The sequence below is a fragment of the Acanthopagrus latus genome, chromosome 1, assembly GCF_904848185.1.
Source record: "Acanthopagrus latus isolate v.2019 chromosome 1, fAcaLat1.1, whole genome shotgun sequence".
NCBI lineage: Eukaryota > Metazoa > Chordata > Actinopteri > Spariformes > Sparidae > Acanthopagrus > Acanthopagrus latus.
The window spans coordinates 32,951,708-32,977,471 of NC_051039.1; the positions used below are offsets into that span (position 1 = coordinate 32,951,708).

Sequence of the window (25,764 nt, forward strand, 5' to 3'; positions counted from 1 at the left end):
GAAGGTAGCCACACAGTAAATTGTATTTCAAGTTACTTTATGTGGTTAACATAATGCTTCAGCTACTAAACAAAGCATTGAACAATTCAGTTTAGGAATATAAAAAAAAAATGAACACATACACATGGAAACTGTTCACACACAGAATAGCACTGCATCAACATCAATGTCCACGTAGATCAATGCCCACTTTGTTCAAGTTCAGTGGACAAACAGCTTGTTTCTTTCCTCCAACATTTTACTCCAAAAAATAATTACAAGACCTCATTTTCAAGTAACTCCATCCTGTGTCTGTATAAAGTAAAGGTGTTTTCACTCCAGCAATGACAGAAGATACGAAGAGAAAGGAAACCTCAAAGGTCACAAAAATCTTTGGTCCATGTGAGTTAGACCTTTGAAGGAATATTCTAAGGGAAATGTTTGTGGACTTGCAAATGAAAAGATTTATACAAATTTCAACTTGAGACAAGGGGATACTGCTAGCCTGGCTCCATCATCAGTGAAAAAATTACACCTTCCCACAACCCCACAGAGGTCTTTATTTACCTTTTGAATCAGAAGATAGTGAGATTTTAAGAGCTGTTTAGTCAGGCTTAATGTTTTTATCAGCTGACTCTCTTTGTATTTGGAAGAAAACGACACATCAGCTGAGCATATAGAAAAATACATTCCCCTCTCTAACAGCTGTTTCAAGCTGTGTGTTAGTCTATGCGCTGGATGAGCTTCTCCTCCATCATACAGAAGAGGGAGACGTGGGACAGGTCAGAGATGAAGGCATCACAGGCTCGTCTGCTGATGCTCTTACAGCCTCTGAGGTCCAGTAGAGTCAGAGCTGAGAGACGCTTCAGGTAGGACAGGCAGCCATCAGTCAGCTCACTGCAACCTGGACAGACAGACAGACAGACAGACATGCATCAGGAAATGCTCTCATCCTGAATGACGCTCTGCTATTGTCTTGTTAAAATACTCTATGCTGGTGGCTGGCTGGTGTCTGTACACTGTTTACCGCTGTACAAACTTGAATGGAGTGAGCAACTTTTTAGTTCTAACAAATTAACCTGAATGAAGGGGTTTTATCTCAAGGGGATCGCTTCATGTCAATTTAATGTGGATAAAGTAGTTCATTAAGTCAGAGGAATGTACCTTTCACTTCAAAGTTCTGGACATTGCTGCTGTGTAAATATAAGGACTGGATCAGACATGGTATCAGTAGAAACCCAGTATTAAAAAGGTTCTCATCAACTGGAACCAAAAACTTACCATGTCAAACAAATTTTTTTTTGTTGCTTTAAGAATTAATGCATAAAATGCTGTTTTAGCTGTTTTGATATATAATGCTATTTTACTATATTAATTGCCTTGTTATTTTACAAAGTAAACAGTAAAACTGATGAATCATCAATTAGTTGGTACTGATCATTAAGTTGCATCATAAGTTGCAGCACTTTTGACGTCAGAAAAGAAGCCCAGGCACGAGCTAAAAGCCTGTGCAAAGAAGAGGAAACTCTTTTACGAAGAACCAGCGAAATGAAAGGCAATGTGATCCATCAGTGGGACCCTGATTTTGCTTTAATACCCACCTGCCAGTGTGAGTTCAGTGAGGTTGTTGCGGGTGTGGGTCCCAGCTGCTGCCAGCAGAGTGATGGATGAGTCCGTTATGTCTTTGCAGTGAGCCAGGTCAAGCCTCTCCAGCTGTGGCATGTGGCGCTGCAGTAGCCTCAGAGTGGACTCACTGATATCCAGGCCAGAAAGACGAAGTGTAATCATGTTCCTCAGTCTGCTGCGAGATGACTCAGAACCTACAGGGAGAGACAGATGGCAGAAATGGTCAGTTGAACTTGAAAAGTCAATACAGAGATTATGAGGTTCAGTGAACTAGTGGTGCAGTGTACAGTGGCACTTTGATACATGCTGAGATCAGAGAATATATCATCACACCAGGGTATATATTTAAAAACTGTTAAGTTAGATGTAATACTTTTTAAGACTTTTAAGACCTTGTCTATACATTTAAAAGGCCTCATTACCATATGTAGCCTTACGCTTACTATATACTGATTATAAGATAGCACAACCGAACACTCTTAATTTGTGGTAGTTCCTCATCAATACATTATTCAACATAATTTAAATGGGGGGGGGATATCAGGCAAACTTTACCAATTTGGATAAACATAAACATATTGAAGAGCTATGAAATGTAATGCATTGTTAAATGGCATTTAAGCCTTTTTACTACTTTTTAAGGGCCTCCATTTTTTCTAAATGGATTCTTTTTTTACTGTAATCACTACCTTCATCCTTTTTAAATACCTGTCATGGTTGGGATTCTTGTGGAGTTTTCTCTCAGAGGAAACGTATTGTTGTTAGTCATGTTGATGAGCCTTCTGTTTTGTCATGTCATGTCATGTCATTATCCGTAACCGCTTATCCCTTTCCATGGGGTCACGGGGTGTTGCTGCTGGAGCCAATCCCAGCCTTGTCTCAGGGCAGGGCAGGGTACTCCCTGGATAAGTCGCCAGCTCATCGCAGGGCCCTCACTGATGAGCAATGTGGGGTTCAGTATCTTGCTCAAAGACACTTCGACATGCAGCCCAGCCTTGCCCGGAGCCCGGATTTGAACTATCGACCTTTTGATCACTAGTCGACCTGCTCTACCCGCTGAGCTACAGCCGCCCCTGTTTTCATGTTCTCTATTCTTAATAGTGCTCAGTTTGATTTGCCATCACAACAATAAGCGTGAATTTAAACACCACAGTGTCACACTTTGGCATTACTCATGATGGTCCATTCCTGCCCGTCTAAAATACTGGGTAACCATGGTAAGTTCCTATCAGAAAGCAAAGTCTTTTTTGATTTTACAGCAGCAGTAGCTTTATGTGTATGAGGGTGATTTTACAAGAGTGTGCTGCAGCTTGGACAGAAGTCAACCAGTGGATGTGTGCAAACGGAACAGATACTTGCTGTCTTCAGGTGGCTGGAGAGAGTCAGCAGTATAATAAAAAGGCTTTCAGTGTAAACTGCTAACTGTCTCAGATCAGAGAGCTGTAAGAATCACTCATTAAATTTTCATTAAGGGAATTTAGCAGATGCTTTCGTCCAAAGTGACTTACAGTAAGTATTAATGTCAGAATCAGAACAAATCTGTCTTTCTTGCATTAACACGTGTCGCTGGTAGAAGTAAAGTGGAAAGACAAAGAAAACATCACTAAAAGGGTTTGTGTGATGTCTACTGCTACTGACCAGGCGGGCTGATTATCTCTTTGATCTGGGTGTCTTTAAGGCCTTCACACCAGCGCAGATCCAGCAGCCGCAGGCAGGGCAGAGTTGGGGAGACCAGGGCTGACAGACAGGACCAGGACAGACCAGTCACCCTCAATTCCCTCAGACCTGGAGACACACAGTAAGACAAGATGGGAGGTGTAACGAGACATGTAGGGACAGGGGGATCTGTGTGTGTGTGTGTGTGTGTATGTGCGTGTGTGTGTCTGTGTGCGTGTGTGTGTCTGTGTGCGTGTCTGTGTTTGTACCTGGGAGCCTGGTGAGCAGACAGTTGAGTTGTCTCTTGGCTAGAGGAGTCCAGGACAGATCCAGAGAGGTGGGTTGGCGTTTGATGATGCCTGCCAGCGCCTGGTTAGTGAGCGGACTGCAGCGACTCACGTCCACATGGCTCCACAGACGCTTGTCACAGCTCCTGCACAGGACAGTGACACATGATTGTCAGAGCTCTTCTTCCTGTTTGCATACTACATGTTGAGGAGTGTTTTGATTGTAGAATAAAGCGTGAGACATACCACTTGTACCAGGCCTTACAGACAGTCATGCAGGCAAGCAGCTCAGCTCTATTCAAGTATGTGAACACTGACACCCAGACCTCCTTCTCTCCTCCCCTCTCATTGCCTACATCCTTAAAAGAAGGCAGAGACAGCAGGGATGGGGGAGACAGGGAGAAGGGTGCAGAAGGAGCAGAAGCTTCCTCTTCCTCTGAAGAAGATCCAGAGTGATCTCTAGTGCCTCTGTCGCCATGGTTACCACGCAGACGCGGCCTAAAATATTAGAATGATCATGTTTGGGTTAATGAGGTCACAAACATACAAACATACATACATACATACATACCGCACATGCACATTTGTACTAATTATTAGCGAACTGTAAAGTCCTAGTAGAGCAGCGCAGGGGCAGAGCATTTATTGAACAGATATTTAAAGAAAGCTTTTGGGAGTGTCAGTCATTTGTTCATTCCAGCAGCTAGGAATAACCTAAACTGCAGTCTCTAACTCAAACTTATCTTTGGCATATTACAATGTGTTACTTATCAGGTGACATATATGATTAGCCAGTGATATCTGTATATTTTTTGTACTTTGAACTGGAGGTACTGACATCTTTCCTTAAGCTTACCTATGTGACTGTGATCACAAAAACACAAAGGTGGACATCCTGAGCCCATCCTTTCTGTGAAGTGATACATGAAAACATTCTCCATTATGACCAGTCTGTTTGTTGGCTGTTGGTATCAATCAGACTGACTGAGTTACAGTTATGTCATGTCATGTCATTGTCCGAACCGCTTATCCCTTTCCATGGGGTTGCGGGGTGTTGCTGCTGGAGCCAATCCCAGCCTTGTCTCAGGGCGAGGGCAGGGTACTCCCTGGACAAGTTGCCAGCTCATCGCAGGGCCCTCACAGATGAGCAATGTGGGGTTCAGTATCTTGCTCAAGGACACTTCGACATGCAGCTCAGCCCTGCCCGGAGCTGGGATTTGAACCAGTGACATTCCGATCACCAGTCGACCTGCTCTACCCGCTGAGCTACAGCCGCCCCAAGTAGTTACAGTTATGTTTTTTCTAAATAATCCAAAGTCTCTCAGCTCACAGTTGGCCTAATTTTAAATAGCATTTGACATCATGGATAGCAGTGTACTAAACTGAACTGGATCATGTGTGTTGCTCTACCTGCCAGGTCCTCTCGGGGTCATGCTGTCAGCTGTGGCGTCAGCACTCTTGAGACGTGAAGGCTTGGAAAGAGCTGTCTTTCTCTGAATGAAGCCCTGCTGACCACCAGCACCCACTGCAGCTGTCCTCGGACCCATCGCTGCTTCTAGCTTTGGAACTATGGAGCCTGAATAGTGACAACATGTCGATCAGTATTTGGCCCATTCATTTTGACTGTACATTTAATATATCCTTTACTTTTCAAACTGATTACAGTTTAACTGTCGGCATCTGAAGTATTACCAGATTGTCTCTTGGCCTTATGGGGGCGCTGTAGAGTGACAGTCAGATAGGAGCCACTCAGCAGGTCATCACTCAGATCAGACACCAGGAGGACTGGGGGTTCCGGGTCTGAATCCCAGTGTCCTTCCTCCTCTTCCTCCAACTCCTCCTCCTCATCTTCTTCCAGCGTGTCCATCTCCTCCTCTTCAGGGTCAAAGTCCTGCCCCTCACTGTCCTCATCTTCATCATCATCAGTCCTGCGCTGCCTCCTACGTCGACGAAGCCGTCTATCTTTGCCTCCGTCTTCACTGTCCTCCTCTTCTTCGTCATCGTCATCGTCATCGTCGTCATCGTCATCATCATCGTCTGACTCTTCGGACTCGTCTCCTCTTCGCTGCATCCTGGAGCCTCCCCGCAGCCTCACCCCTCGCCCCCTTCGTCCACTCTCTCTCATGCCCATCCCTCGCTTAAGCTTGAGGACGGAGGAGGAGCCAGGAGTCAAGAGGCCTCCCCTGCTTCCTCTGTGGGCCGAGCCCCCTCTCAGCAGGCCTCTCCTGTTGGCACCAAAGCCCCTCCTAGAAGAGTGTCCCCCCCCTCGTGCATGGAGTACCATCTTTCTTCTCTGAGATGCTGAGGACATGAACGTGATGGATGATTAGGACAGATTGAAGCAATCACATCCAAAACTTAAGATATCTGGATGTAAAACTTCAAGTTCATTGCTTTGTTTTTTTTTGGTAGGAAATTCGCTTATTCTGTGTCTTTGTGAATAATAAATAACTAAATATTTGTCATTGGTTAGCAGTAAGCAGTGACAAAATTCTTTAAGTTAACCTCTCAGCACAGACCAACCTTCATCATCATCATCATCATCATCATCATCACTGGCAGAATCATCTCCATCTCGGCTGTGTCTCTGTCGTCTGTAAATCTTAGCCATTCGAGCATCCAGCAGGGAGGAAGATTTCCGCTTCTAGTAATACAGGGAAATTGGAAAGGTGGGAACGAGAATGGAGGAGAGGGTAGAGAGATATGTAGATGCATGAAGGAAGTTGTTGAACCTTAAATTAAAAGTGGATTCCGAAACAAAACCCTACATCTTGAAGTAGAGGCTCCACAGTGAATACTCACCACTGACAGGCCTTCACCTTTGTCTCCTTTCGACTGCGGGAGGAAAATGAAAAAATCAGAAACTCACTGCTCGAGTTCAAGAATGCTTCCTGTCACTTCTTTTGGCTTTGCGTTAAAACGTTTTTGGAGGATGGTAATGTTTTTGGACAAATGCTGTCATTATGTAATGCTGATGTTCAATAGCGAATTGTGATCATTTCCAAGTGCACAATCAATATGTAATCCAAAAGGAGAAACAGAAAAAGGGTCAATATTTGCATTGCCAGAGTGGAAAAGCCTCTGTATCCACTTTTCCATGGAAAGCCATGATAATACTTGATTGTGTCTCACTGAAGGAAGAGTTTACCCAGATCTCAAGGCCTTGCTATCTACTCATACCCATCAGTAAAGGTATAGTTGCAACATTACTCATGGTAAGGTTTGTACAGAGAATCACAAAACAAGGTGAAGGGAGTGAATATAAAGTAATGTAGTAGTGTAGTGTATCCTCCTCATAGTGCATCATCAGGAACCATGCATCAAACCAAAACAAGTCGACTGATAAGACACACAGCATCGTTGGTCTAAATTTTTGTTAAACATACATTTAATTGATAACCTTATTAACTATACTGATGCCGTATATGAAGTGAGTGATTTTGATTTTGTCTATACATTCTACATGGATTTAGTTCATTTCATTTCCAGCCCTCTTCAAACCTACAGTAACGTGTTCCTACTTATCCTATGGATACATGGTCACCATGTATCTGCCTATGATGAGCATCAGAATCTAAAAGTCATCATAAAACTAAAACCTGATATTTAAGTACTTTTGAAAGGAAATAACAAGATGGAGCCTGAAACAAAAAATCTTTTTGAATTCTTGATATTTCTATCATTGATATTTTCAGATATTGTTGTTATAACCTGAAACTGGGACATGTGAAACATGCAATTGCATTTGATTCTTGGAACATGGCTGTAGTCATGGAAAAAGCCTTCTATATGTGTATTTCAATATTTAGGACTGACTCTGGCTCAACAACTGCATCCAGAAAACCCTAATGACCAAAGATCATTCTACCACTTTTCTCCAGACATACCCTTTCCATGTTAACTACTGACACACAAGCTCTTTCTGTCAGTCAGTTACTGCAATGATGAAAAAACAAACAAAACAAAAAAAGCATGAACAAGAGGCAGAAACAGTGTCACAAAAGTGGTTCATCCAGGGATTGAAGTGAAAAGTGTAGTGGGCCACTGAACAATATCAGCTTCTCCAACATCCTTTTTACCACTGAACAATAATAATAATAATAATAATAATAATAATAATAATAATAATAATAATAATAATAATAATAATAATAATACATTTTTAATTCAGAAAAAATTCTGAGGATGACCCAAACTGTGGTTTTGTTAAACAACCGCTTATTATCTGACCTGAGTCAACCAGGCTAGGCATTCAAATTAGCCATTAAAATGTAGTTTGTAGTTTGAGTATGGAGAAGGGACAGACCTCTTAAAAAAGTATTCTCCTTCACTGACAAGATGATTCAAATAGTTAAGTTTTCAACTAGGGTTGCACCAATACCATTTTTTTCAAACCGAGTATCAGTATTTTTATTTGTGTTCTTGCCAATACCGAGTACCGATAGATATTTCCACAAAAATAACTATTAGGTTACAGATGCACTGAATTGGAAGACAGGATTTATTTTCTTCTCTGCTTGTTGATAATACATTAAATATAAATAAATATAAATAGTCATCATTTCCTGTGTCAACAAAAAGCCTCCACATTGACACTGTCTTCATATTTGACAGAATTAAACTTGACAAAATAAACAATGAAACTTAGTACAGTTATCACACGTGATATATAGAGAAGTAGCCTAGTGATTGTATCAACATCTGCATGTAATCAAGAACTGACTCTCAAATCAAATAAAGAAAGAACATTTCAAAAACATTTTGACAATATTTATTGTCACTTAATATTTAATTATAAAGATATGTAATACTGTAGACATGTATTATTTTCTTGTTTCTTAAAGGAAAAGAAGGGCTGTATTTAAAAATAAAATAGTACAAATAAATATAATAGCTTATTAAAAATTGTGCATCTTAAAATAAAGTACTTAATTTTAGAAAAATACAATTTCTGTTTCTCCTCAAGTAAGGTTTCAGCTACTGCACTCATGCACTCCTGGACAACCACTCCATCAGTAAATGGCTTTTTGTGTTGACCAAAAATCCAAGTGATTCTGGAGGAACGTCAATTAGCTCTTGGATACAACATGGAGTCAAATTTCTCCATCTCCAGCTCACTTGTCTCTGTCTTCTCTCCCTGTCTTTCCATCTGTGACTCGCTTCTCACCTCTTTCATCTGTCTGTATTCACAGTTGTAATGTTTATCATATGGAATGCACAGATTTGATTGGCTGACCAGCATCACATGTCTGGAGAGTCTAGAAAAGCGGCACCGGCCCAAATTTGAAATACTCCAATAATATACTGACTACAGGTCCAGGTCCATACAGCCTCTGGGTCCAGACTTGGACCGCAGTCTACCTGTTAGTGACCTATGCCCTCCAAAATGACTAGGCCTGTCACAATAATCAATAAATCAATTAATCGTACGATAAATAAAAATGAGCTCGATAATTTTGGCGGCCTTGATAATTCCCATTTGCATGTCTGTTTGTTTTCCTCATGTCTCTCACGTGAACCCTCTTGTCAGTCACTCTCTGCTGTGTGCTCCTGACATAACACAGCAGCATGAGAGCCCCGTGAGGAGTAGCAAGGCAGAGGTAACGCTAGTTGAGATTTGACAGAATAAAAACAAGGATGGAATTGGTTTCAAAGCCGAACATGACAGCTGCAGTGTGGGAGCACTTCGGACTCAAACCGAATGATCGTGGTGAACCACTTACATGGTTCCAGACTGCAAGTGTGTCTGCAAAATAAAAATAGTCTGTTAACTTCCAGCAGGTGTTCTGCGCTGTGTATCTGCTCCATCTCAGCTCCAGCAGCCCAAAGCCCTCCAGAGCAATTCAGCTGAACTTAGCACCGAGCAGACAGGAAGTCACACGCCGAAACAACAAAGTAACATCCAGTTACTTTTCAAAAGAAAACACCCTGTGTTGACACCAGCGCACAAATCTCAATTAAGAGACAAGCTCTTCTACCAATCCTTTGGTCGAGAACACTTTGTGTTGTTGTTTTTATAACACATACCTATAACTGCAGTACTGCAAAACTGGATCTGAGCCAGTAGTGTGCCAGAGTCAAATCTTAACTCCGAGGATGAGACCGAGTCTGAAGACACAAGTGTGGCGAAAAAGGGCAGAAAATACTGTTTTTGTGAAGAATTAGTGCGCAAATCTGACTGGTTGAGGTCTCAGAGAGATGAATTCCCTGAACTGCAAATTTTGCAGTTGATACCCACAACATGTGGGGAACATGAAATTTGCAGGTAATGCTGCCACTACACAGTTAAAACACAACACATTGGTCACTCATAGACAGTGTGCTTCGCTACATCGCTGAAGAGATGCAGCCCTTTAGTACCGTCGAAAAAGCCAGCATTTTGACAAATGCTGCAAACATTTGACACCGAGTACAAATTGCCTGGGAGAACATGCGTGTCACAAACAGCAATTCCACAACTGTACAGCATAAAAGATGACATACTGAAGGGTTAGGGTCATTGTTTCTGGTTGTGTGTAATTCAAGTGCAGACAGAGACTGAGAGTCCTTTTTATTTACTGTTTCTGGTTATTTTGTTTATCTATTTTGGATATTTACAATGTCTTCTTCACATTCCAGTGTTAAATATTCTTTAGAAAAGTTTATTGATCTTTGAAAGGGTGTATTTGCATTATTATGCCATTATCATTATATTAGTTGAAAAATGGTCTCAAAATGACAATGTTATCGCTTATTGCAATAATTTCTGGGACAATTTATTGTCCAGCAAAATTTGTTATCGTGACAGGCCTAGAAATGACAACAAGAAAGGACAAGCTGCCCTCTGATCACAGTCTTCAGTTTCGTCCAACGTAATGCCTAATGCAATGACGTGGTGTCGGTGAATTTTCGTGAGTACATGCATGAGCATATGAGCGCAGTATCGTCCCGATACCCGATGCCAGTATCAGTATTGGTGCATCCCTATTTACAACAAGAGTTGTGTCTGTTCTCTTGAGAAAGATGGAAAGGAAAAAAAGGGTGGGGTGCACGCAACAGACGGGTAAATGTACGCAGAATAGGCGGCACCTCTCACCAGTCTCGAGCTGATTGGCTGAGAGGGCAGAGGGGCCGCCACCAATAGAAGTGACGCTGAGGAGGAGGAGCAGCAAGGAAGAGGAGGAGGAGGAGGAGGAGGAGGAGGAGGAGGAGGGAAGAAACCACAGTGGACCACCTCCCCATCCTGCTGGGAGCCCAAAGGACCCCCTATGGTAGCAGAGGGCCCAGGGCCCAGCCTGAGGACCAGGGGGCCGTGGGGACGGATGTGCTGTTGGTGGCCTGCAGCCAACGATTCATCACTGCCTGATGACTGACGGAGTTAAATTCAAAGAAAACAGAAAATAAAGAAAACAAAAAAACAAAACAAAAAAATAAATAAATAATGAAAAACCACACAGGAGATACACATTACCCATTAGCTTTAACACTTCTACCAAGTGTGTGGGTGTTTGTGTGTGAGATCGCCGGTTAATGAGTTCAAGAGAGAGCGTAAGTGTTTGCAAGGACACTCAGAAGTGTGTTTGTGTGCAGTGTAATCAATATAAAGTACATATAAGAAGTAGGAAACACTGGCGTATGCATTTGTGTGTGCATGTGAGCGTGCGTACCTCTGGATCAGTGATCCCTTGGACACACTTTGGACACTCCCAACAGCTGGGCAGGTCTTTATTCACCAGTCCTTCACCCTGTACCTGCACAGAACAATGGAGGCATGTTATTAGAAAAAGGAAAATGAATGAAAGACAAAGTGTAAAGAGGAAATAAAAAGAAGACTAACACCATTTATATCTTGTTCATTTAATTTAGATTATGACTGAGACATGTATGAGTGTATTCACACTTGTATTAGTGTAATAAGACCTATACATGCAGTATGTGCAGTAAGTCAGTGCAGTAAGTCTAATTAGTGTAAAAAGATCACTCCAGCTAGTTAATAGGTTTGGGAAAAATATTCGATTCTTCGATGCATCGAGATTCTCTCTAGAATGATTATGTCTCGATGCAGATAAGTTAATAATCGGAATTTTAAAACTGAAATTAGTTTGCCCGCTGCAACATTCAGTTCGCTTGCTGCAGAGTGCGACAGAAAGCATAGGATGATTCTCTGTTGTACACGCATGTGCACCGAACACACATGTGCGAGTTGTTTATGTCAGAGACGACAAGATGGCTACAATGGCTTGCACCAAGCCTATAAGACTGGCACCAACTTCTTTGAAAGCTACTGTATGGCAGCATTTTGAGTTTCATTAAGTCGAGGAGAGAATTGACAAGACCAAAACAGTTTGTAAGGTGTGTGGAACTCAACTTATACTAATTCTTCGGCAACACAACTAATTTGAGAAACCACCTTGCGCAATACCAATAACAACCAGGATGAGGCAGGTTGTAGCTGTGCTTTAAACTGAGGACCAAGAGAGTGAAGTGAAACTTAGTATAAGTTGAACTCAGTGGTATTTATCTATGCTAAATAGCATGTCCTGGCACTGACCCATTTATGATCCACAGTCATGCCTCTGCCACAGCAGGTTAAATATGCTGGTTAGTAGTTACTACTACAACTGGTAACTTTTTGTCCCCACCAAAACATAATAAATTACTTATGATACCCTGCAGTGCATCCTTTATCATATCTGTTTGTTGATGATTGAATAAAATATTGAAATATAAATGACAAGTTTGAAAAAGTTATTTTGGATAAAAAAAACATTGTTATATTAATCAAAGATTAATCCAAAACATAATCGATATGTCAATTGATACCCTAGTAAAGATACGCCGCAATGAGCATACAAAGGCCGGGGAAAGACCAAAGAAGATTGCTGGCTCATAAATATGGATGGAAACAATCCTGGGTTTCAATATTTTAAAATTAGCTTGACCAATGTTTTATGCAGAAGGAAATGCATTCAACATTCTGTGTGTATTGTTGAGGTCTAATAAATTCATGCTGGTGAGTAACACTGAATGAACACATTACTCCCAATCCAAGCTGCAGAGGCATATATACCTTGCCTTTTTGTCTCTAGAATGGCCCAAACATAAGATAAGATCCTACATTTCCCATGATGAAAACTAGGGATGTCCCAATCAGGTTTTTTTTTTCTTTAACCCTGATCTGATCCCAGTCCTTTAATACTCAGTATCTGCTGATACCAAGTCCCGATCCGATGCTCAGCCTTAACTAATGTTTTCCAGGATAACACAGCTGCATTAAGAAAAAAGTACCTGCATTCCTTATTAGTTTTTTTATTTTGTTAAAACAAAGTATATACTTTCATATGGCTCTTCCTTATTCTGCATATGCTATTCCAACATTGGCCTCCACCTTCCTTGTGTTAACAGGTGAGTCTGTGACGCTGTACTGTGACAGCAGACCCTTGTGTACAGCTAACAGAAGTGTGTGAGATGCAGCCCACGCTTGGTACCTCCATATCATCCACTGCTTTTTTCATATTCCTGACGTTGTCATGTAAAATGATGTGGACGCATTGCTTGTCTATATCACATGTGTTCGGCATCTCCTCGGTTGCCTGATTTACATGCTCTGCTGTATGAGACCCACGAAACTGGTGCACATGCAGGTACACTGTAACTCAAAAGTGGAGTCAATGTAATGTAATGTCGAAATGGTAGAGCATACCGGGGATTCAAAAACTCCAGGTGACAAAGAAAACCCTGATCCTCTACCACGGATATGAGCTAGTTATCCCCCCCATCCCCATGAAATGGTCGTATTGCAGATGTTACATGTTGCCATGATTGGCCCAGTGTCAGATCATGTGATCGGATCGGGACATCCCTAATGAAAACCCAACTGTGTCTAAGTTAGAAAGAAAGAGCCAAGTTAAACAAGAACTTCAAGGTTCTGTTTTTTTTCTATAGTTTGTTCTTTTACTGAAAGAGCTTCAGTTTTAGTGGAGCTGATCTGTCTTATCATATCCAATGAACAACTTTTTAGTTCCACTGTGGGATTCTGTGAAGGCACTGTGTAGAGCTATGTTACGCTCTGAATTCAAACAGTCAAATTAAATCCATTGAAATAAAGTGCACTGTATAGTAAACAGGGACTAGTTTCGGACACAGCAAAAGTGTGTATGTGTATTACCATGAGGCAGGCAGGGTGGACTATCTGTGCACAGTTAGAACACTCCATCAGAGTGAGGGAGGAGTCTCCACTTTCCTCCTGATTGGGCTCCTTGCAGATCTCACACACTGCAGACAGAGGAAGTCCCGGCTGGAGGGGAAAGGGGGGGGGGGGTTATAAAACAGACATCCAATATATAGAATTAAAGAAATGAATAAGAGCTGCTTACAGAGAGACACTGTCGTAGCACACAGGTCTGCTTAAGCTTCCCTGGTCCTCCAAACTTCTTCATGTCTCTGCAGAAGTTACAGTCTCCACATTCTGGTCTCATACAGGCTTCACAGCGCTTACACCTACAGAGAAGGTAAACATAATCTTACATCGTAAAATGGGGGAATGTAATTGGTGTTGGCCAACCTATAACCTAATAAAATCAACAACAAACTTAAACCTGTCAAGGGTGTACAAAAACCCATACATGCATACAAATACACACTGTTTTACCTGACCCTGCGCCGTCTCAGGACAGACATGGAGGAAGCCGGTTTCTGTGGTCGTGGGATGATGGGAGTGGTGGCCAATTTAGGGCGAGGCGGAGGCGGTGGAGGAGGAGGAGGCTGGTACCATGAGGGCTGGTGGAGAGGAGCAGAAAGTATAAAAGAGACAGTGGCTCAGGGAACAAGAGGAAAAGAGAATAGTAGAACGTCCAATGTTCAATGGAAACACTGGGTCCAAGTAGTATATTGCATGAATAATAGAAGCAGCGGGAAAGCAGAAAAATTGTATTCTCACAGCAATATTGGTAGTGAAATGTATTTTTTCATGAGGTATTTGCTGATTAAACAGGTAGGCTGCTCCACATGAGCATATTCATCAGTTTTACCTTTAAAAGGAAACAAATATCCCATTTGTATTATTTCTTCCATCTGACCATCACTCAAACAATTATTCTGTAAAGTTTTTCAGTCATCAATGTCAAGAACTTCTTGAGCAAGTCCAGCTGCGTCTGACTTGCCACTTCTGGACACGTCATTTTCATGATTACTAATGTGCTGTGTGTCTCAAAGTGAAGATGCTTACTCTCTTTGGCCATCTGACAATGGGTTTTCCTGTGTAGGACAGTTTGGGATTGTCATTGGTGTGCTCCTTTAGTAGAGCCTGCAGAAGAGACACAAGTGGTGTGAGAGAACAGAGGAATGGCAAACACTGTTAACAGGACATTATTAAGTATGAGGAAGACAAGAGAAGGACACTCAAATCATACCTTGATGTGTGTGATGAGGGCCGGTGCGTTGTGTATTCCCGCTGGGACACACTTCTTATTGGAGGGCAGAGCCTCAAGTTTACCCAACAGGTTCCACATTCCCTCTACCTCAAGGGGAGTCAGATGAACTTTAACTGCAGGCTTTTGAGCCTGCTGCTCTGAGGCCTCTTCATCACTGCCATGAGACTCCTCCTCCTCATTTACCTGCTCACTGGCTATTTCAGCACCAGGCGGCTTCTTCAGACCTGACAGAAAGAATGAGCCATACCTTACATTTACAAGAAATCTACAACAAGACAAACAGATGAAAAAGCTTACTCCCTTCGTCTGGGTTCATACCGATGCCAAGGGAGTGTTTCTGAAATTCTGGTGTTAGGTAGGAGGTCTTGGTTAGGCTGAATACATAGCGCTCCAACACGTACCAGCACATCTCGTAATAGAAGGGGTACCGAAACTTTACTGGAACCTGCAGCGAAGGCAAAAAAGTCACCTTACCATCTCAATATCCAAAACTTGCTGTCTCATACAGCTTATAAGAGAGTGTGTTTGCACCTACCCGTGTTCTGTCCTCTATATTACAAATGTTAAGTTGCATTGGGATGTTGAAACTGTGTAGGAAGTTGCCACCAAACACCATAGAGTCCACTGGGGTGTAGACGGCATGAATCCAACCTGAGTATAAAACGCACGCACGCACACACACACACACACACGCACGCGCGCGCGTGTTAATGATGTTTTTCTGTCAGACCAAAGAAATCCTTCATCTTACAGTGACTGACATTTAATTGTTTACCTGAGGGTATGATGAAGGTGCAACCCTGCTTCAGTTCGATCCTCTGGCATTCAGATGCACGGTCTCCGAGGAAAACATCTCCCTGTTTCCCCGACAACACCCAGTTCTCATACAGCTCCAGGTTCTGAGGGGTGGGAGGGATCAGCCAGAACACCTGAAAACACACAACTGCGACTCAAAAACACACTCTGTTCTCTCCAACAGTTAACAACATGACACCTTCTAATTGTTTACAGAGAAGTACAAAAATCAGTACAAGTGTCCCCTCATCTTCTAGACTATATGTTTTAATTATTTTGTATTCTGCAACATGTAAAATAGCATTCATGTATTTGGTTCAAAAGCCACTGTTCAAATACCCCCAAGTCAAACACTATGAGACTGTAACAGATGAGAAAATGTTTCCAAAACACAGACTGAACCACTTCTCGCCCCACCTTGCTTCCTCTCAATATGTGGTACCACACCGATGTCCCTCCAAAGTCGATGTGAAAGTCTGTGTAGCAGCCCTCGACACTCATCAGACAGTATCTGCAGAGTCACACCAACATCAGCAACGTTTATTTTAAAATGTCAGGTCAGTTACATTTAATTTAAACTCAATGTCTGTTAATTTAAACTCAATGTCTGTACTATGCTCTCTATATGCACAATATCATACTTGTTTACATAGCTTCATGCTGCTATTCTGCACTTTGCTTTATTGCACCTTTTTTTTTCACCTCAGAAACATACCTCAAAATTTAAATCAAATTCTGGCACACTGAATATTCTATTCTGGATAATGTATATGCCCACTGTATGTCTGTATATGTTGTTTTTATTTGTTTATATCTGTGTGCACTATTAGGTTTATGTTGTGTTTATTTTGTGTGTTAAAATATTACTTGCACATTTGAAGTATGGAGAAACACAATTTCGATCCTCTGTGTAATTACTTGCACTAACTGCATTGTCTAATTGACAAAGAAGTTCTCTTTGATCTTGATATGGAATATAAATTTTATTCCAGAGAAAAAGAAAACAGTGAAAACTCACTTCTGCACTTTAGGGTACTGCATGTCATTGATGGAGTTGGTGGAGTCTCTCTGTCTCTCTTTCAGGTGACGAGGCCACATGTTGTCCACCCAATCTATTAGATCTACCTACGCAGAGAGAAAGAGAGAAGCTTACTGTTTCTCTGATAATACAAACAAACATGGGGCCTTCATGGAATGTGTACGTACTGTGGTAGGTCTCTTGACCAGGTTCTCCAGCTTGGTATGGCTGAACTCCAAGCTGATGACATTATATAGCTTCTCTCTCTGAGACGGAGGGGTCTCGTAGTAACGTGTCCACTGAGCCATGGACATCTCTGTCCCTTTCTGAGTGCTCACGTCCATCACATCTATCATACGTCTGCTACCTGAAAGAAGTTTGTTGGCAATGATTGGTCACAGTATGCCAAATGTTTCTTGTCAAAACAGCCCTGGGACACAGTTTTACATCTATTCTGTTCCGCTTATCTGGGATTGGTTTAGGGTGGTTTAGGTAACCTTACTAACCCTTCCCCAGCAACACCTTCCAGCTTCTCCTTGGGAACCCCGAGACGGTCCCAGTCCAGAGAAGATATGTAGTCCCCTCCAGTCAGTCTCCCCAGGACCCCCTCCACTTGGACATGCACTGCAAACCTCCACAGGGATGTGCCCAGGAGTCATCTTTATCAATTGCCCGAACCACCTTAGCTGGCTTCTTTAGACACAAAGTGGCTCTACTCCAAGCTCCCCATGGGTGTTTTGGCTCTTGACTTCTCACCCTCACCTCTAATGGTTCTGATGCACCAGGCCGATAGTCTGCCATCAGCCAATATTGTGGCTATCAGTGTTACAATTTGCACAAGTCAGCTCTTGTCTACTTATCTTTGGCATATTTAGCATGTTAAATTGGAGGGGGAGCATGTCAGTAAAATAATCGCTCTCAGTGGCTGTCCACTAAGCAAAGTTCTTTGTGCTACATCAATTTTAGACAACTGAGTGTTGGTGATGAGTTCAGGAGTCTCACAGCTTTGAGACAGCAGCAGTTCTCTTTCATAATATTTCGCTGATGTCTCACTATGGGATACACACCTCGGTGCAGCCGTCAGAAGCATTAGTCTCATTACGCCAATCCTGATTGGCTGGTGAAACGTGTCCATCCGCCTCAGGTTGTCCCATCTACCTTACATAGCGCATGCGGACGGCAGCACGTCATTCAAACACGTTTGAATATTTTTCAGCTTCGTCGGTCACACCAGATTGAACCCAGTGCGTCCTTGCCCTCCATTGGCTTGGTCGGCACCGTCCTCGATGCCCCACCACGGCAGTTTGAGCACTGAGAATTAGCACACCAGCTAATTTCTCGTTTTCTTCACGATTAGCACGCGAGCTAACTGCCTCGACTCCCTGCCTGTACACCAGCTCGTGAAGTAAGGAGGCTAAAACCCCTCACACCAGAGGAGACAGAGACTCTGGAGCCCGACTCTGGAGCCCGACTCTGGAGCCCGACTCTGGAGCCCGACTCTGGAGCCCGACTCTGGAGCCCGACTCTGGAGCCCGACTCTGTCGTGCGGGAATAAGATATTGAGTAAAGGTCCACACCAGGTCTGCTCGAGCTGCCTGGGGCTGGAACATGCCTGAGTAGCTATCGATGTCCTCGGCTCATGTCAACACTGTGCAGTGTTTACCATCAAGAGTGTCAGCAGACGGCTAGCCCGCCAAGCTAGCTTGTCTGGCCATGACCCCTATCTCACTTCCGATGGCACCACCGCCGAAGCCAGAGAAGAAACGGGTTTCATTGCGGTGGCGACACCGGAGGCTAGCACCAGCTGGGGCTCCCAGCTCAAACTAGCCGCAGATCCCCTGCAGGAGGAAGACATCCTGGAACTGGACTATGGGGACGATGAAGATGCCGCCTCGAAACTCCTCATATCAGAGGACAAAGGGCTGCACAGCCCGCAGCCTCCATCACCTCTCGGGATGGAGATGAGAGTAGCACACCAGCTTCTCCTCTCCCCAGCTCGGACATGCTCGACATGTGCAAACGCGCTGCTGCCCGGCTGGCCATCCCCTGGCCCGTTGTCGTTGCTAAGACCACCAGATCCCACTACGAGGGGAAGAAACTGCCCTTGGCCAAGAGTGCGACAAAGCAACTTCTCCCCGTCTTCCCAGAGCTGCTTGATGAGGTAGTGCACTCATGGAAAGATCGCCCTTACAGCAGCCGGAGCCTGATTCCCGGAGCCTCGTCCCTCGACTGTGAAGTGATGGAGAGCCTGGGTCTGCTCCGCATGCCTCCGATGGAGCCACTCGTTGCAGCGCACCTTGATCCGCGGCTGTCTGAGCCCCAACCTGCCATCCAAGTCCGACCATTTTCAGTCAGCTCTGACTAAAAAGGTGTACAAGGCGGCTGTGCATTCGGCCAGAGCCCTCAATGTCCTCACCCTGCTCACGGCCTATCAGGCCGAGTTATGCAAGGATTTTGGGCAAAGTCAGGACCCAGCCACGTGGGAGGAGATACCAGTCGTCACCGACCTGTGTCTCCATGTCCAATGCTGCGCAGTCCAGGCCACGGGAAGAGCGCTGGGGGTTATGGTTCTGCAGGAACGAGCGCAACAGCTCAACCTCGCCTACCTGTCAGACAGAGAGAAGGATGACGTCCTGGACATGCCCACTGTTCCGGAGGGAATTTTTGGTCCCACGTTGGCCTTGATGCAACGACAGTGTAAAGCCAAAAAGAAGGAAGACGAAGCTCTCCAGCGCTGCCTCCCTCGAAAGCCCCCAGCTCCCTCTCCACCTGTACAGTGCAAGACCTTCGCACAGGCTGCTTCTGAAGTCTCACAGTTTAAGATACCTAAACTGTTGAAGCCCCAGCACCCCACCACCCCTGCCCAGTCGGGTCGGCTGGTCCAAGAAGCCCTCAGCCTCGGCTGCAGCTCCGCCGGCACAGCCTGCTCAAGCTGCCCAGGCCAGAAAGAAGAAGAGAGCAGCCTGACTGCCCCTCTCTCCACCGGTGATGCAGCTGGACATTCCCCACACTCCAGCTCCACCTGTTTGGCTTCCGAGCGTGCACCCAGGACCTGATTGACCACGTAAAGCCTTCTCCAAAAGTGTTCTTGGCAGCAATCGCCGCCTGTCACGTGGGGTTTGGGAAGCAAACCACGAGCCAGCACCCGCTGGTTTGCTGTTTCATGAAGGGAGCGTGCAGGCTTCTCCCCGTGTCCAGACCACTGGTACCACCAGTCTGGCTGTGGTTGTGGAGGAGCTCCCTTTGAGCCACTGGAGGAAGCAGACTTGAAACACATGTCCCTACTGGCTCAGGCTTCAGCTAAACGGGTTAGTGACATCCATGCACTTTCGGTGCATCCGTCATGCGCTCAGCTCTTCCCAGGGGATGTAAGGATGATTTTAAGGCCCAACCCAGCTTTTGTGCCTAAGGTGGTGGGCTCATCTTCTCCTATTGATCTTGTGGCCTTTGCTGCTTCACCAGGAAAGCAGCGGTCGCATGCATTTTGTCCAGTATGTGCGTTGCATACTTACATGGACAGGACGAAGGGCTTCAGGAGGAGCGATCAGCTGTTCATCTCATCTCCTAGGGAAACCTATCACAAGCAGTGTTTATCCCAGTGGGTGGTGGAGGCGATTGCTTTGGCCTATACGAGTCAGGGTTTGCAGCCACCTGTGAGCCTGTGAGTGCATTCAATTCAGGGTTTCGCCGCATCCTGGGACTTATTCAGGTTTCTGAGTTTCTGTTCAGGACATCTGTGCTGCAGTGAGTTGGTCCTCACCTCTCACTTTTGTCCGTTTCTATATGCTGGACGTCTCTGCTCCTTGCGTGGCACGCGCAGCGTTGCTGTCCTGATTGTAACAAAGTAATTTTTTCTAAAAGGTTGGTAGATGTGAGATAAGCTTGTCTGGCAATACGGGAGCTACCACATCCCATAGTGAAACATCGAGCGAGATATTATGAAAGAGGCTCTCCGAGTAATACGAGCGAGATGTCTCGCCAGACAACCAATCTTGCTTGGGCGAGTGAAAAGTAGTGCTTATCTTGAATGACGTGTTGCTGTCCGCATGCCCTACTTAAGGTAGACAAGACTACATGAGGCAGACGGACATGTTTCACCAGCCAATCAGGATTGGCGTAATGGGATTAATGCCTCTGGGGGCTGCAGCGAGGCGTGCATCCCATAGTGCAACATCTCACTCATATTACTCAGAGAACTTGGGGTTATGTAAATAACCTAGAGTTCTGGTCTGGTGGTATGACAGATACTCCTGTATCTTTGGGTGAACATATTATGTCCAGGTGGGTGTTGTCTTTTAGTATCTTTGGGCTCTGCAGACATCTCACTTCACTGGTGTCACTGATGCTCTGTACATGGTACCAGTGATGTTCTGGTAGTCTGAATCAGCATTAGAGCTGTCCCAAACGATAATTTTTTAAACGATTAATCTAGCGATTATTTTTTTCGATTAGTCGACTAATCTAACAATTTATTTAACGTTACATGTAGCATAGTAACTGTAATTGTTGTTGGTAACTTATATGAGGAAAGAAATACCACAGCTGTAGGCGGAGCAGCGTTTACAGGGGGACACCTGGGAAACACACCAAGGTCATCATCATGACATGTACCATCACCTCTCTTTAGGAGCCGCAGCACAGCTTTCTGTGTGAATTACAGGGCGGTGAATTACAGGACGAACCGCCGCTGTGCCATTAATGCTATTCTAAGCCTCCATGGGTACTACCACCTCCCGTTTGGGACAACGCGTTGTCCCAGTCCTAATCAGCATATTACTGTAATCAAGTACATTATGGTTTTAGATGTATTGACTGCAAGTCAAACAAAATAAGTTATAGTAATAATTTCTTATATTCTATTGACAAAACTATTTATCAAGAAATTAAAGTATAATTTAAAAATTGAAGATCATAAGTTAGTCCAGTTCCTTTATACAAGGACCGACAGCTACTGTCATTACTAAACCCAAGCCTTGCAGTCACATCTAATTCAGTAAAGGAAGAAGAAGAACGTTGTGTCTGAAGACTTACCAACAAACATCTTGACATCATTGACACTGAAATCAAGATCAGGCATCCTACAGAACAACAGATGACATATTACACATTTCATCTTGTTATTCACTTTATACATCAGCTCCCCCCAATGAAGAAGAAAGAACAAGCAAGTTCACAAAAATCTTATGATTAAATAATAGTAGTAGGTAGCTGTAGCATTGATGAGGAGAAGCAAAATAAAAGAAGAAAAAAAGAGGATGCTTACTTTAGTCCCAGTCCATCAGGCTTCTCAAGGATGATGGGGTCCCTCAGGCCACCTCTCTGGACGTACTCATATGTCAAGTCTTACAAACAAAAAAACGTACATGTTTATGAAAAGCTGTTGAAAATAACCCTGCAGAAAAACCAGATAAGTCTGTCATGCTGATCTGAGAAATGACTGTGTCTACCTTTTCCCTCCATGCGAATAACCCGGTCAGAGCTGAACCTCTGACTGCTGACTTTTTCCTCCAGGTCAAACATCCTCCGTCCATCTATCTCCTCATCTGAGATGCCATCATCATGGTAACGGCGCCGGGTGCCGGCCCGCTAGGGATAAGAAGAAAGGAGTGGGTGGGTTAGGCATGGACAAGACAGATGACAGAGAAAGGACAAACAATCGAAGGATGAGACAATCAATCTGGGACCAGAACCAAATTTATCAATTATACCTACTAATATTCATAGAACAACTGATGTGTCGACAAACTACAGGCTCTAAAACACACTGATGAAGGCCAATTTTACATTAAACTGGTGTTATGCCCCACGGCACAGCTATGGCACACACCTATATGCATAGACGACTGAAGGCAGAAAAAATTCCTATCAGATGGATGGCCAAAAGATTATTGCTTCAGTGGGTTCCCAGGTGATGGCAGATGACAGGGATAATCCCAGACAGAGCCCCCAACCCCCTCTGCTCCATAATCTCTACCACCTCTTTAGTTGCATTTGCACACAACCATGCAATAATCTTATTATCTTGTTTTCTTAATACACTGCTGTCACATTTGCCAACGTGTACTTTAGTGCCAGCTTACCAGTCAGTTTGGATTTCAACTGTCATAATGCATAGAAGATACCAGCTCTCACCCATGCAGATTTGAAACTATCAATATTTTATAATGCCTAACACTGACAGTATGTTAGGGAACAAATAAAAGGTGTTCACTACACCCGAGTGGTGGCCACTGTAATGATGGTCTCAAGTGGTTCCCTAATAATCGTATCAGAGTACACAATTTGATAAACCTTTATTCAGATCAAATAATTTGTATTAATATAGCCCAAATTTACAATCTGTACAGAGAGCAAGATCCTCTGATCCTTACACCCTCGATTCGAGTGAGGAAAAACTTGCCATAGAGAAAAAAAAACGAAAACCTTTTAACGGGGGAAAAATTATTCACACTGTGCCATGTATTAGCCTGTATTAGCACTAAAACCACTGAAAGCTTGTATTTCATTTAAGACATTGATATAATACATAACTTATTTAATAGCCATCTCTTCCACTTGCAGTCACACACTGATAAGGGCAGTGTCTGAACTAGGGGGGTCGCAATATTTCATGATAACTGTAATATTGTGGTAATAGTTACGATATCTAACTCTCCACCTTCCTATAAAAAAAGAGACAAACCACACAGTAAACAAAGCTAAAGAATTAGACTTGGACATCGGACAGGCAACAGTCATAAAAGAAACTTTTGTCTCCTCTCAGGTACTGAAACTATACTATGATGACACTGTAGCAAAACTTTTATTTTGATATGTCTGTACTTCAATTTCTTGTCATTTGTGAGCCATAGGTTACAAGCCAATACCGAAATGACTGCATTGTGCTATTATTTGAATATGACCAACTAAGGCATTAGAAATCATTTAACAATTGCTAGAATCACATTTCACACTTAATTGTTCACTTCCAACTCCACCTGAACAGCACTACTACTGCTACTACTACTAGTAATAATAATAATAATAATAATAATAATAATAATAATAATAATAATAATAATAGAATCTCCAGCTCAATCTCATGCTCTTTAACAGACATGACATGTACACATGGGACTATGTCCCTTCGGGTTACTGCTGGACAGCATGTCAATAAAAATCAAATATGCACTATTAGTTTGCACTGTATTGTATGAAACTGTATGATACTGAGCCAGGTGTTTAACTTTGCGATTAAGCATTCAAACCAACAGAAAACATGCACAAACAAAAAAATCCTACCAATATTAAGCCCTTTAGACAGTGGTCATTAATAAAAGGACCAATAACATAACTACAACTTAACACCAAGAGAAAATACTGAAAATATGGCCAAATTTTCTTTGAACTTACCAGCCTTTTGCTGTACCGTGGCTTCGAGTCATCCATTATCACAGGAATACCAGGCTTTGTCTAACTAAATGCATATATATATATATATATATAACGACGGAGAATTATTACCGTGGCCCCATCAGAAAACCAATTTGAGCAGTACCGTAGCGCCATTCGGCTCCATAGGATAGTAAACAAGCGGCTGGAAGGCGTGTGTTCACACTGGTGGCATGCTATCCAGTTCACTTGGCTAGAGTTTCCACAGAAAAAGTTAGGCTACCTCGTTACGAGTGTCTTGGCAAGGTGGCTGAGATGATTGTATTTTTTCTGTTGTGTTAATTTAACGTCATCCTTTATATTAATTGCTTCTTGTTTAACGATTTCTAAACGTTAGTTACACTCACTGTCTAAACATTGGGTTTGGTGAACTACCGTCGGCTGGATATGGGGAGCCTAGTGTGCAGCCCCAGTTATCTAAAGAGTGAAAGTGTATCAGCTTAGTGACGTTACACTAAATAGCACTGAAACCGTATAACAATAAAATATATCATTATCATAAAATCATGCCTACATGAATAATCGAGCTTTGTTCCTTGCCTTAACCATTCCAAGTCGTGTCCAGCTAATGTCAGCCTTTTGGAAGGCGCCTTGCTTACACCGATAGAAAATCAGTCTGATTAAAATTAGAACATTTAAATTTTTCTGATACACTGCAATAAAAGGGCGTATATGGTTACTGTAGTTATTACTAGTATGGTTTCAAGTTAATGCGGTCTCCGAACAGCCGCCATTTTCCATCCCATCACAAAACATCACAATGTCACGCCCACAAAAGTACACCGGACCAATCGCAGACGTGCCAGCGAGGCTTTCATTGGACTACAGCAGTGTCATTCATGAGAACGATTTGTAACCAATGATTGGACAAGAGGATCCAATAGACTTATATAGCAGCGGGCAAGTCACCAATAACAGTACGATTCAAAAAAGAGGTTATACCTGATTGGTCATTATATTCCAATATTGCTTATCAGTGGACAAACTCACAGTCAGTCATGTGAACAGGCCAATCACACGATTCTACAACGCACTAACCACCGTCCCATTCCCAATATAGCTAGTCATCTCTCATGGATAAACAGAATTAGCTAAAAAATGATACGTTTTACAATGCTTACCCCCATATTTACACAGGCCCGTCCACTTACACACGCCTTCAGTAATCCAAGATGTGTGACGTATTCTCTGTCCTGTGTTTTCAGTCCAAAAGGGCCGCAGCGGAGGGACACGTTTTGTAGCTTTCACCTCAACAAGGAAGTGCTTGCAGCTCCATAAATGGAAGTCCACTGTGACCAAACTACTGTCGATTGGCTGTAAGATGTTGCAGAGCTCTTGTCATTGGTCGCCGTGACTTGTCCATCAAACACGTACCGCTAGAATACGGCGAGCGAGAGGAACATGCCAAAATGTGACGCGCAATACAAATGAAATATAATGAAAATAATTACTAACAGGAAATAGAAATAACAGTTTCATTTTATTTTTATCAACATTGGACAAAACTACAAAATTATTCGCCTTTCACAACAGACTAACTGATACAAAAATCGCTACAACA

The 25,764-nt window shown here is 43.2% G+C and overlaps 1 protein-coding gene across 5 annotated transcripts; it reads right to left on the bottom strand.

The window, feature by feature from the left end:
• Window positions 1-20: 20 nt before the first annotated feature.
• kdm2aa (lysine (K)-specific demethylase 2Aa) lies at window positions 21-25,498 on the bottom strand. Of its 5 annotated transcripts, XM_037103001.1 has the most exons (26): window positions 24,165-24,703; window positions 22,220-22,358; window positions 22,036-22,114; window positions 21,804-21,850; window positions 16,961-17,139; window positions 16,773-16,879; window positions 16,172-16,265; window positions 15,735-15,888; window positions 15,495-15,610; window positions 15,278-15,404; window positions 14,939-15,183; window positions 14,755-14,832; window positions 14,179-14,306; window positions 13,904-14,027; window positions 13,696-13,824; window positions 11,195-11,278; window positions 10,624-10,896; window positions 6,351-6,383; window positions 6,072-6,192; window positions 5,241-5,849; window positions 4,959-5,124; window positions 3,795-4,046; window positions 3,531-3,694; window positions 3,244-3,390; window positions 1,581-1,799; window positions 21-883 (listed from the first exon to the last, which is right to left on the bottom strand). In XM_037103001.1, the coding sequence occupies exons 1-26, from the start codon at window positions 24,198-24,200 to the stop codon at window positions 702-704; spliced, it is 4,032 nt and encodes a 1,343-aa protein (XP_036958896.1). In that variant the 5' UTR covers window positions 24,201-24,703; the 3' UTR covers window positions 21-701. The 5 variants fall into 5 exon arrangements, with proteins under 5 accessions (XP_036958896.1, XP_036958880.1, XP_036958872.1 ...); XM_037102985.1 differs by lacking the exons at window positions 10,624-10,896; window positions 24,165-24,703 and adding an exon at window positions 25,355-25,498; XM_037102977.1 differs by lacking the exons at window positions 10,624-10,896; window positions 24,165-24,703 and adding an exon at window positions 25,325-25,483.
• Between the last annotated feature and the right edge of the window lie 266 nt (window positions 25,499-25,764).

Coding starts and splice junctions, on each gene's coding strand:
- kdm2aa (XM_037103001.1), bottom strand. CDS start 24,200: ATGGATGACTCGAAGCCACGGTACAGCAAAAGGCTG. Junction 21,851..22,035: donor CCTGATGGACTGGGACTAAA/GTAAGCATCCTC, acceptor GTTGTTCTGTAG/GATGCCTGATCTTGATTTCA. Junction 16,880..16,960: donor TGGTCAAGAGACCTACCACA/GTACGTACACAT, acceptor CTCTCTGCGTAG/GTAGATCTAATAGATTGGGT.